The sequence below is a fragment of the Molossus molossus genome, unplaced genomic scaffold (assembly GCF_014108415.1).
Source record: "Molossus molossus isolate mMolMol1 unplaced genomic scaffold, mMolMol1.p scaffold_m16_p_11, whole genome shotgun sequence".
Lineage (NCBI taxonomy): Eukaryota > Metazoa > Chordata > Mammalia > Chiroptera > Molossidae > Molossus > Molossus molossus.
Window position 1 is genome coordinate 5303033 of NW_023425346.1, and position 13483 is coordinate 5316515.

At 39.6% G+C, this 13483-nt stretch overlaps 1 protein-coding gene across 2 annotated transcripts in view; it reads left to right on the forward strand.

Moving 5' to 3' along the window:
• CNTNAP5 (contactin associated protein family member 5) overlaps positions 1-13483 on the forward strand; it is an 883849-nt gene that overhangs the window by 807131 nt on the left and 63235 nt on the right. For both annotated transcript variants that reach the window (XM_036254192.1, XM_036254193.1), the window contains exon 20: positions 10922-11052. In XM_036254192.1, coding sequence (XP_036110085.1) covers positions 10922-11052 — 131 coding nt within the window. The remainder of the gene's footprint in view (positions 1-10921; positions 11053-13483) is intronic.

The following is a 13483-nucleotide window of genomic DNA, read 5'->3' on the forward strand; positions in this document are numbered from 1 at the left end:
TCCTTCCTTCCATAAAGCTTTTGCTCTGAACACACTTGCTCATTGCCTCAAGCCTTGTACTTGCTCACTTTAAATCCATAAAATATGTACTCCTTGTCTACCAAGTCACCCACGTTCCCTTTGCCTGGCCATCAGCTTCTCTGTCCACCTACTCCTGCGTCTACCTGACCACACACCTCCTCAGAGGCAGTGCGGTACAGTGGAAGGAGCTTATACCTTAAATTCCTGTGCTCCTAGCTTTAAATCCTAGTTCATTACTGCTGCTGTTATTATTACTATTATTAGTATTTGGGGAGCTTTTGACCTCTGTAAAATTTCATTATCTAATCTAAAGACTTTATAAAAAGTTTGAAGTTTAAGTGCCTAATACCTGGTAAGCTTATATTAGCAGACAAATATGGCCATTACTTTTGTCTCTGTCAACTAGGTCATAACTCCTCAAAGACATTACTACAGCATCCTTTCCAAGGAGCTGAGGAGAGGGGGTGTCTGCAGCTGAGCGAAAACAAGCAAACAAGCAAACGCAGGACAGGGGCGGCAGAGAGCGTTAGCGGGGTGCCGAGTGCTCAGCTGGGTTAGACGCGTGCAGGACGGGTGTGACCCAGCTGCGGAGCGAAGAGCAGCCTCGCGTGTCAGGCTGGGAAGCGGGATGTATCCTGGAGAATCAGCCTTGGGACTTCTTACGTCCTGGAGTCATCTGGCCAAGTATTGTTAAAATACTCTAGTGGCAACGCGGAAGACAGATCACAGTAGAAAGGTCGGAACGTGGGAACAAGTAAAACAGAACAAAGCTAAATGAGGTTCTGAAACAACTGAGATGCACACATGTTTACCCTATGAACCATCTTAAGACACGAGATAATCTTTGATCTTTTCAATTCTGAGTTTCTTTTCAGTAAGGTCCCCATTCTCATGAGAAGGTGATTGTCAAGCAAGATATAAATAGTAAAATGTCTTGCTAAAAGATGTATCGTTGTTCTTTGTTTAATAGCAGATATCTTTGAAAATAGGTCCCACAGAGGGACACAGGCAGGGGCCACATGAAGACAAGGGAGGACACTGGAGAGGTGTCTACAGGCCAGCAGGTGCCAAGGACTGCAGGCGTTCTCTGGAAGCTGTTGGAGAAGCAGGGCGGAATACTAACCTAGAACCTTTGAGAGAATATTTTGAATGTCTGACATCCAGAAATTACAAAGATAAGTTTCTGATGTTAAAAACAAGATACAAAATAGGTCCAACATCTCTCAAGAGAGCATGACTTTTCTTTACCCTGAAGGACTTTTTCTTTTTTTGAAAAAAAAAAAAAATTATTATTGATTTTAGAAAGAGGGGAAGGGAGAAAGAGATAGGAACATCAGTGAGAGAGAACACTGACTGGCCACCTCCTGCACGCCCCACACGGGGGGCTGGGCCCACAACCTGGGCAATCAAACCGGCAACCTCTTGGAGCAGGGACTGACACTCAAGCACTGAGCCACACTGACCAGGCCGAAGGCCTTTTTCTTAAGCCAGTTAGATCCACATAGATGTGACCAGATTCCAGTTTTGATCACTTAAAGCCTACCCAAATCCAGTAATAAGCCTGTCAGATTTGACCTCCAGACATTTGAAGTGTGAATTCCCAAGGGTCAAGACTGCAGAGAGGAACTGCTCTGTGGGCTATGGCCATCAACCCAAGAAGTTATCCAGCTGTCCACGTGACCAAACCCTAAAAGGCTGAAGGGGCAAGGTTTCCACTCCGCTGCTAGAAGACCGAGAGCTTGTAAGGCGGGAGAGGGTGGAGGGGACCATGGTGCTGCGGCTCTCCTACTTCAACTTGAGCAGCTCCAGATTCTCTGATTTCTAGAATAGCCATCACTGCGTATGTAATTTGCACAGAGCTTTCTAAATTAAAAATAACTTGAGACCTCTGGACTAGTACATACCGCAAATCCAGATGCATGGAAAAGAGATGGACCCCTAAACACTAACAAGACATGGAAGGTTCAAGGCAGTTTATGGAATTGCCAACCTCAGTAAGCTCCCCGAGACTTCATGGCCCTAGATGCAGGGAGGAAGAGGGTAAACCAGTGCACAGGCCGCTTCATCCAGATGGGTCCTCCAGGACTCATCCAGGTCTTTGGCATGCCACTTGCGGTGTTCCAGATTTTTCCCAAATCCAGGTCAGTAAACTCCAGGGTGAAGCAGTATCTATGAATAAGTCATTGGTCTCAGGACACATTAAAAATAAGTATCATGCTGACCAGGTAGTTCAGTTGGCTGGAGCATTCTTCAGATACACCAGGCTTTCGAGTTTGATCCCAGGTCGGGGCACATACCAGAATCAACCAATAAATATATACATAAGTGGAACAACAAGTCAATGTTTCTCTCTCTCTCTCCCTCCCTCCCTCCCTCCCTCCCTCCCTCCCTCTATCTCTACGTTCCTCTCTCTAAAGTCAATAAATATTAAAAAATAAATTAGAATAACTACTTTTATTTGTACTATTTCAAACAAGTTATTGTTTTGGATGCAAACATTTCCTAAGCTACAATGAATTTTATTGGACCTTCCTTTCTCTGCCCCCTTCACTCTCCCTCACTCATCCCTCCTTCTCTCCTTTTATCTCCTTCTCCTTTCCTTTCTTATTTCATTCCTTTCAAATGCACTGGGAATCTATGGATAAATTAGATAAATACTGATTCCCAAGGAGTTAACAGATTGTGTGAGAGACAGGCAAGTAAATAGATAACACAACCCAGTACCTGCTTGGATAGAGGTGAGCACAGTACCTGTAGGAGCAGAAGAGGGCACCTGGAGAAGCCAGGAAGGGTTCCTGGGACAGGTAACCCTAAACTGAACTTTGGAGGATGGGGAGAAGTAAGCTTATCGAGAAAGTTTGGAGTGGAAGAGTGTTCAAGGCTGAACTGATCACATGAGGTCACTGTGGTCTATGGGTGAACCCTGTTTCTTGGAGACACCTAGATTTAGTTTCTAAGTCTGAGTCCATCACTCATTATGAATGATGAAACTTATTTATCATCCTGGCCGGTGTGACTCAGTTGGTTGGGTGGTGTCCTGTGTACTGACAGGTTGCCTGTTGGATTGCTGGTCAGGGTACATGCCTGGGTCGCGGGCTCGATCCCATGTTTGGCTCTGAAATCAATGTTTATCTCTCTTCTTCCTTCTTCTCTCTTCAAAAATCAATAATTTTTTAAATAAAAAAGAAAAGTTATTTATCTCTCAGCACCTGTTTATCCACTTGTAAAATGCAGGAAGATAAAGATATTATGGAGAAAGTGTGAGTCATACACAGAAACTCAAGCATGATATACACCATAAGACTGTAACTTTGTCCATGAAACAGAGAAAGTTTAACAGAATATGACTACCCCCTCTTTGATTTAGATCCTTATCATTGTAAATATTTTTATAATCATAGATTACCCTTCTACTTTTAAAAGAGACATTGATATTACCTAATATCTAATTCTAAAAAGTAAATTATGACATAGATTTTGCCTGAAGACCTAAAAAAAAAATGCACCTGATGTAACTAGAATACTCTAATGTTAATAGGATCGGTTAATAGTTTTAGAGAGTTCTTGCTGGTGACAAAAGATTACATTATGTTTATTCCATAACACTACCTGGAAAAGCCCTAAACAGGACTCAAATCCATTTCATTTCTAATTTACACACTGTGAATATTTTATCTCAGTCTATATGTATACAAACAGAGAGGTATGCTCTCTATAAAATATACTAACAGAAGAAAATAATTGAGACCAAATCAGAGAGAATGCATTATAGTGCCTTAGATAAATTCTGGTCAGAATCATGTATATTTTGGTTTATTAGATTTATAGAGCGCCTTTTCTCAGGCAGTTGTCTATGGGACTATAGACTTGAGATGTTTACCACTTGGTTAAGCACAGACAGAAAGAGGAGGATAGAAACTTCTGGGGAGAAACGGAAGCACACAGATACGGCATGCGGGGAGGTCCCAGAGGGCCTGACAGCAGGGGACAACCGGAGAATCCGGGAACCAGCAGGCAGGATGGTGTCCTCCAAGAACCTGGTGGCAATCTGCTGAGTCGCCAGAGCACACACTGACAGGAGAGAATTGCCTCGTAGCTCACTGACCACGCCGAAGGAGAGGCTGGGGAGAGTGGTCCATTGGCCTCTTTCCCTGATTCCACACTATTCCACCACTCTCTGCCTCAACCCAGCGCCTACTAGCAGGCTGACAATCTTTAGTGGGGTCAAACTTATTTTTAAAAGTTACGGATTGAGCCTGGCCAGTGCGCCTTAGTGGTTGTGTGTCGACCCGTGCACCAGGAGGTTGCCAGTTCGACTCCTGGTCAGGGCACATGCCCATTTAGTGGGGTGATCCCCAGTTGGGGGCAGGCAGGAGGCAGCCAGTAGATGTTCTCTTTCATCGATGTTTCTGTCTCTCTCTCCCTCTCCCTTCCTCTCTCTCTAAAATCAATAAAGGAAAAAAAATTATAGAAAAATGTCGTGGATTGAGTTTTATGATTTTGTTTTTTTCCCCTGTGAGTTATGTGAAAATGAGTTAGTAAAAGCTCTCGGGATGCCACATTGGAGACTCCTGGGAGGCATTGCTTGCATAAAACACCTAAGAAAATGTGATCGATAGTTGTAGGGCTATAAAATAACAGTTTGAGATGTTTTATTTTTAATAATTTATGTTAATTATAAGTGACATAAATTATTATATTAGCTTCATTGTACAACATAATAATTTGACATTTATATGCTTTACAAAGTGGTCGCTGCCATGAGTCTAATAGCCATCTATCACCATAGTTACCACGAGGTCATCAGCTCTATTTCCCATGCTGCACATTATATCCCCATGACTTATTTTATAACTGGAGTTTGTACTTCTTAACTCTCTTCCTCTTTCTCCATCCTCCCCTACACCTTCCTCTCTGGCAACCATCACGTGTACTATGAGTTTATTTCTGTTACATTTTGTGTGTTCACTTGCTTTGTATTTTAGATTTTACATATAAGTGAAATCATACTGTTTTTCTCTGTCCAACTAATTTCATTTAATATAATACTCTCCAGGTCCTTCCACGTTATTGCAAATGGTGAGATTTCATCCTATTTTATGGTTGAGTAATATTCTATTCTATATGTAAACCACATCTTCTTTGCCTTTCATCAATCTATAGATATCTAGATTGCTTTTATATCTTGGTTGTTGTAAATAATGCTGCAGTGAACATAGGAGTGCACATATTTTTGCAAATTATTATTTTTGTTTTCTTAGGATAAATATCCAGAAGTAGAATTGCTGGGATGTACAGTGGTTCTATTTTTAATTTTTTTGAAGTATCTCCATACCCTTTTTCATAGTGGCTGCCCTAATTTTTAATCCTACCAACAGTGCACAAGGGTTCCCTCTTCTCTACATCAGTATCAGCACTTGTTATTTTTTTTTTCCTTTGTGATAATAGCCATTCTATCAGGTACGGAATATCTCATGGCTTTGATTTGTATTTCCCTTATTATTTGTAATGTTGAGAATTAGTTCACATGTCTGTTGGCCATCTCTATGTGTTGTTTGGAGAGATATCTATTCAGGACCTCTGCTTACTTTTTAAATGTATTGTGTGTGGGGTTTTTTGTTTGTTTGTTTGTTTGTTTGTTTTTTATGTTGAGATGTATGAGTTCTTTTTATATCTTGAATATAACTCCTTACCAGATACATAATTTGCAAAAGTATTTTCCCATTCAGTAGATAGTCTTTATATTGTATTGATGGCTTTCTTCACTGTGCAAAAGTTTTTATTTGATGTAGTTCCACTTGTTTCTTCTTGCTTTTCTTGCCTTTGCCCAAGAAGACGTATTCAAAAACAAATGTCGCAGGAAGCAATGTCAAGTTTACTGCCTTGGTGTTCTTCTAGGAGTTGTATGGTTTCATGTATTACATTTATGTCTGTCATTCATTTCTAGTTTATTTTGTATATAGTATAAGAAAATGGTCTAGTTTCTTTCCTCCCTTCCTTCCTCCCTCCCTCCCTCCCTCCCTCCCTCCCTCCCTCCCTCCCTCCCTCCCTTCCTTCCTTCCTTCCTTCCTTCCTTCTTTCTTTCTTTCTTTCTTTCTTTCTTTCTTTCTTTCTCTTTCTCTCTTCTTTCTTTTTTTGTATATGTCTGTCTAGTTTTCACAACCCCATTTGTTGAAGAGACCGTCTTTTCCTCATTGTATATTCTTGCCTCCTTTGTCATAGATTAGTTGACCATATAATCTTGGGATTATTTCTGGGATGCCTATTCTGCTCCATTGATCAATGTGTCTGTTTTTGTACCAATGTCACACTGATTTGATTTCTATACCCTTGTAATACAGTTTGAAATCAGGGATTGTGATAACTCCAACTTTGTTCTTTTATCTCAAGATGTCTCTGGGTAACCTGAGTCTTTGTGGTTCCATATACATTTTAGGACTACTTGTAGTTCTGTGAAAAATACCATTGATATTTTAATAGTTATTGCGTTGACTTGGTAGATTGCTTTGAGTAGTATGGACATTTTAACAATGTTAATTCTTCAAGTACATGAACACAGTATAGCTTTTCATTTATCTGTGTCTTGTTCACTTTATTTCATCAATGCCTTATAGTTTCCAGAGCACAAGTCTTTTACTCCTTGGTTAAATTTATTCCTAGGTATTTTTATTGTTTTGATTAAATTGTAAATGGAATTCTTTTCTTTTCTTTATTGATTTTATAGAGAGAGAAAGGGAGAGAGAGAGAGAGAGAGACACCAATGAGAGAGAACATTGACTGACTACCTCCAGCATGCCCACCACTGGGAATTTGCTCACAACCTGGGCATATGCCCTGACTGGGAATAGAACAAGTGACCTCTCGGTACATGGGTCAATGCTCAACCATTGAGCCACACTGGCCAGGCTGGGATTGTTTTCTAAATTTCTCTTACTAATAACTCATTATTTTTGTATAGAAAACAATAGAAGTCTAAATATTAATTTTGCATTCTATAACTTGACTTTATTCAATTATAGGTTCTAATAATTTTTATTGAAATGTTTAGGATTTTCCATATATAGTTTCATTCCATCTGCATATAGTGAGGATTTCACTTCTTTATTTCCTACTTAAATCTTTTTTTTTTTTTCCTTGTCTGATTGCCTTGGCTATGATTTCCAATACTATGTTGAATAAGAGTACTGAGAGTAAGCATGCTTATTTTGTTCCTGATCTTTCAGATTTTTACCATTGAGTATTATGTTATCTGTGGGTTTGTCATATGTGGACTTTTGTATGTTGAGATATGTCTCTTCTATATCCATTTTGTTGAGTTATGGGATGCAAAATTAATATTCAGAATTATGCTGTTTTCTGTACAAAAATAGTGAGTTATTAGTAAGAGAAATTAAGAAAACAATCTCATTTACAATTTAATCAAAACAATAAAATACCTAGGAATAAATTTAACCAAGGAGTAAAAGACTTGTGCTCTGGAAACTATAAGACATTGATGAAAGAAAGTGAACAAGACACAGATTAATGAAAAGTTTTACTGTGCTCATGTATGTGCTCAAAGAATTAACATTGTTAAAATGTTCACACTACTCAAAGCAGTCTACCAATTCAACACAATATTTATTAAAATATAAATGAAAATTTCACAGAACTAGAACAAGTAATCCTAAAATTTGTGAAAAGAATGTTGAATGTTGGTGAATGCTTTTCTGAATCTCTCGAGATGGTCATGATTTTTCACCTTTGTTCTGTTTATATGGTATATCACATTGATTACTTTGCAGATATTGAGCATCTATAATTCCTGGAATAAATCTCACTTAATCAAGCTGCAAGGTCACTTTAATGTATTGATGTATTTAAGTTGCTAATTTTTTGTTGAGAATGTTTGCTTCTTTCTCAATGAGGGATATTGGCCTATAATTCTCTATTTTTGTAGTTTCTTTGTCTCGTTTGGTATCAGGGTAACATTGACCTCACAGAGTGAGTTTAAAGTTTTCCTTCTTCATATTTTTAAAAAATAATTTGAGAGGGTTAGCAATTAACTCTTTTCAAATGTGTGGTTTAATTCCCCTGTGAATCAGTCCGGTCTTAGACTTTTATTTGTTGTGTGGTTTTATTTACTTATTTTTATTTTTTAGTTTATTTTTCATTTTTGACAGCATTACAAATATCCCCCTTTTCCCCCTAACTTTGCCCCTTCACTTAGCCCCTGACCCACCCCAAGTCTTCACTAGGCTATTGTCTGTGTCCATGGGCTATGCATATATGCATATACATTCTTTGATTAATCTCTTTCTGTCCCCATTCCCACCCCCACCTCTCTGAGCTCTCTCGGTCTGTTCCATGCAGCCATGCCTCTCGACCTATTTTGTTCATCAGTTTATTTTGTTCATTAAATTTCCCATATAAGTGAGATCATGTGATATTTGACTTTCTCTAACTGCCTTATTTCACTTAGCACAATTATCTCCAGGGCCATCTGTGTTGTGCAAAGGGTAACAGATCCTTCTTTTTTTACAGCCCCATAGCATTCCATTGTGTATATGTACCACAGCTTTTTTATCCATGCATCTATTGATAGGCACTTTGGCTGTTTCTAGATCTTAGTTATTGTAAATAACTTTGTTTTTTTGATAACTGATTCATTTTTCTTTTTATAGTATTTGGTCAGTTCAGGTTTTCTGTTTCTTCCTTATTCAGTCTTAGAAGATTACATGTTTCTAGGATATTATTCCTTTCTTCTTGTCCAATTTGTTGATGTATACTTGTGGATAGTATTCTCTTACAATACTTTATATTTCTGTGTCGTCAGTTATTTTTTTCTTATTCATTTCTGATTTTATTTGGGCCATCTCTCTCTATATATCTTTATTTCCTTGATAATACTGGCTAGAGGTTTATCTATTTGTTTATGTTTTTTTAAAACCAGCTCTTAGTTTTGTTTATCTTTTCTATTGTTTTTTGATCCCTATTTCATTTATTTCTACTCTAACCATATTTCCTTCCCTCTACTCATTTTGGACTTTGGTTGTTCTTCATTTTCTAGTTCTTTTAAGTGAAAATTTAGATTATTTACTTGAAATTTTCTTGTTTCTTGATGTAGGCCCGCAGCACTATGAATTTTCCTCTTTTAATTGCTTTTGCTGTGTCCCATAGATTTTGGATTATTGTGTTTCCATTTTTATTGGTCTTAAAATATTTTGTTTTATTTCTGCTTGATTACTTTATTAACCCATTGATTGTTTACTAGCATGTTGATTGGCCTCCTTGTGTTTGTGTTTTGTTTTTTTCAATTTTCTTCTTGTAATTGATTTCTAGATTTTTACCATTGATAATGAAGATACATGATATGATTTCAATATTTTTTAAAATTACTGAGACTTGTTTCCTGGCCTAACATGTAGTTAATTCTGTAAAATGTTGCAGATACACTTGAAAAAAATGTGCATTCTGCTGATTAAGGGTATTATGTTCTGTAGCTATGTGTTAAGTCCATCTTCTCTAATATGTTTCTAAGGCCACTGTTTCCTTGTTGATATTCTGTCTGGATGATCTATTCATTGATGTGAGTGGTGTTTAAAATACCCTACTATTATTGTATTACTGTCAATATCTCTCTTTATGCCTGTTAATATTTGATTTATATACTTATTTGCTTAGTAGAGGTGTTTTTGACATAAACTTGGATGTGAAGAAAGCTTCAGAATCTTTAACAGGGTCCTTGTTGAGATTATTGACATCTGAAATGAGTGGTTGTGAGGCAGGTGTTAGAAAAGATGTTTAAAATGGAAGTGATTTCTAAAATGGACAAGTACATACAGAATATGAATATGTGTATGAGTAAGCCACAGTGTAGGATGGTAAAAAACTCCAAATATCCTCGAGGAATGTGGTACTTATCGTTATGCCTGATACATAATTAGCACATGCTGATTATGTTCATTTGGTTGAATTAAATATTAAAACACCCAGATTCTTAGAATTAGAAGGAGGCTGAGAAAGCATGCCGCCCAACAGCAGCTAGTGCACAAGCTGGATCTCGAAGCTTTTTCTCACATGGGCAGCCAGGGTCCCTTTGCCTAATGTCTGTCCATCTGCACACACTCTCCAGCTCCTATCAGCACCAAAGATACCACTGACAGGGAGCTCTTGTTACTTAAGTGATAAAATAACCAAAAATATTAATATTTTGAAATTTTGGGTGGTCAGAACCAAAAGGAGAGAACAAAACAGGAAGACCAGGATTGGATATAGGGAGTTTCTCCTCTTAGCTAAGTGTTAGGTAATGACCTCATAACCCACAATTATTTTATTTTCTTCTGCCTTAGGTTATTTCACATTATATATTCTGACATTTCATGAAGGCAATTAGGAAAGAAAAGTGTTATAAGATATGGTAGAAATTAAAGAAAGAAGTGGAAAAGGTTGTATTTTATTAAAGTTTTCACAATTAAATTACAAAATAAACTTGTGGTTGTTTTATTTTACAAACTGGTATTATGGATTCTAATAACCTCTGCCTGCCCGCCCCCCCCCCCCCCCACACACACACACACACTTTAATTTTGCAGCAAAATTCAGACTTTTTTTTTTTTTTTTTTGGTGTGTGCCCCTAGCGGGAACTGAACCCAACACTCTCTGGTCCGCAGGCCAACACTCCGACCACTGAGCCAAACCAGCCAGGGCCATACATTTCTTTGTGGACTCAAATGCTATAATAATAGCATATCTTTAAAAATTTTAAATAACAAAAGAATTAAAACATGGATTCCCTTTGATTTAATTTAAATTTTCAATTTAATTGAATAGTAATGATCAATTAAAATACAATCTGATTATATGTTTGTATTTTATGGGTCTTGTTTATTATTCTGATTTCTAACATTTATTTTTCAAGGAAGCTTACAAGTTCACTATCAGCTGAGCAAGGAAGAAACCCATGTGTTCACCATTGAGGTAGAGAACTTCGCCAATAGACGGATGCACCACTTGAAGATTAACCGAGAGGGAAGAGAGCTTACCATTCAGGTAACCTACTTTCCTTCTTTCATTCACCAGATATGCCTTGAATGCTCAGTAACACTTTCCCAAGCTTCAATCCCAAGCCAGTGTGGAGCAGGTTCTAGGGATAGATATGAACCCCATTTGTCCTCAGTCTTTGAAAAGATTGAATAATGGTTCTCAGAGGGCTGCTCCCTTCCCACCAGCATTAGCATTTCCAGGGACCCTGTTAGATATGCAAATTCTTAGGCTGCACAACAGATCTAATTAATCAGAAACTTCTTTGCAGGAGACTCCGCAGGTGATCCTGATGCCAGTGTGAGCTGGTAACTCCTCAACTTCAGTACAATGGGGAGGCAAGTGGGTGAAGAGGTGACCACGAGAGATGGGCAAGGCTAAGACAGAAGTGTGCCTTGGTGAAATGAGAACGTGGAGGAGGGCGCTGGGCAGCCTATTCAATTTCTGGGTGAAGTGAGGACTAAACTGAAGCTTGAAGGTGGTGAGCAGTCGGCTAGGTGGAGAAGAGCGAGCAAGCACTCAGGCAGAGGTCCCTGTGAGCACAGGCAAAGCCGTGTAGGGAGGACAGCGTGCGGCAGGCAGTCCATACAGCTCCAGTGAGGTCTCGGTGTAAGAGCAGGTAGGAGGTGACAGCAGAGCACAGAGAACTGGCAGAGTCCACACCGTTTTCTCCAGTCACGACCTGAGGTTAAATCTGCCCAGCGGTCAGCGGCCACTTCCGCTTTCTTCATCTCAGTGATCATTTGAAGCCTCCTCATTTCTCCTTACACAACCAATAATCTTATCTACATGTTTACTCTCAGCAGATGACTTCTTTTCTTCTTTCTTGTGAAAAAATTTTTGCATTCATGAGAGAATATCCACACACTCTTACCAGCATATTTGCCCAACCCCCTGCTCTGTCTTGGTGCTCTCTCTGTCCTGTTGTTGAATGTGAGGAGGTCATGGTCCTAGCTAAGGCTCGACCCACCACAGGGGGCCAGCTCTCAAAAATACCGCTTCAGCATTATTCCCTTCCCTTCTCTTTTTAACATTTTTTCTGTTGGATTGCATCCCAAAGTATAAAACATGCAAATAGTACAGAAATAGCAAACAATAACAGCAAAACTAATCACCTTCCTCTGTGGCAGGAAAGGAAGACTTTTACCCTTTATCTGACTTGATCTACTTCCCCATTTTCTCCTTCAGTGTATTGCTCAGATCCATGGAGATATTATTCATATACTTGGTCTCTGAATTTTCTCTTCCTTTTGCTTAAACTCACACCAATGCTTTTCTCCCTGCGCTACAGTAAAATAATATTTCTCTGGACACCATTGACCTTATCTTGCAAAATCCAGTGGTCTTTTCTTACGCGTCTTCTCCTCCGCATTTGGCACAGCACTTGCTCTCTGCTCTTGGGACATGGTTGCGTCAGGCTGTGGGACACGCTTTCACCTGCGTTTCTTCCTGGCTCTAATGTACTCTGTTGATCTCCCTTTAACCTCCAGTTCTAACCACTGGCACCTCCCAGCAGTCTATCTGCAGAGCTTTCTCTCTTTTATCTGCACTCATTCTGTGGCTAATTTCACTCACCGTCTCTCACATTTTTTAAAAAATAAAAAAAAAAAATCTTTACTGATTCTAGAGAGAAAGCAAGGGAAAAGGAGAGGAGATAGAGACATTGATGACAGAGAACATCGATGGGCTGCCTCCTGCATGCCCCCCACTGGGGATCGGGCCCACAACCTGGGCATGTGCCCTGACCGGGAATCAAACCAGCGACCTCTTGGTGCAGGGTCGACGCTCAACCACTGAGCCACACCGGCTGGGCTCTGTCACCTTGTTAAAGGCCATGTGTATGCTGATGAATTAACCCTAATGTATGTCTAACACCAGTCCTTTTCCCACGTTCCAGACCTATGTGTGTGACTGCCCGCTGGACATAGGTGTGTGGGTGTCTGTTACACATCTTGAGTGTGACCTATTAAATCCGAGTTGCTGAGAATCTTCCTCCAAATACCCGCCACGCTCCACAGTGCCCAGGTCTCACCGAACAGCAACTCTGCTCCTGCAGGTGCTCAGTGTCACTGTCGGGTCATCTCTGATTCCTCTCCTTTCCTCACATGCAACATCCTCTTGATCAGTAGCTTCTACCCTGCTCCAGGCTACTCATCCTCTCCGTGCTTATTAGAGGTGACAGTTGCCTTTTAACTGGAGGACCCCTGCTTCTTTTTTTGGTTTGTTTGTTTCTCTGAAGCCTATTGTCATCACAGCAGCCAGAGTCATTCTGCGAAAAGATTAGTGCTCTTTTGTCCAAAGCCAAAGACCTGGCAGTGGCCCGAGGGCATCTCCATGGCCCAGCGCCCTTGCTACTTGCTCATCTATCACTGTGTCCCCTCGGTAGCTCGTGCTTCTGCTCTGGCCTCTTCTTTCCAGAAGCCGCGAAAGGTCTCTGTTC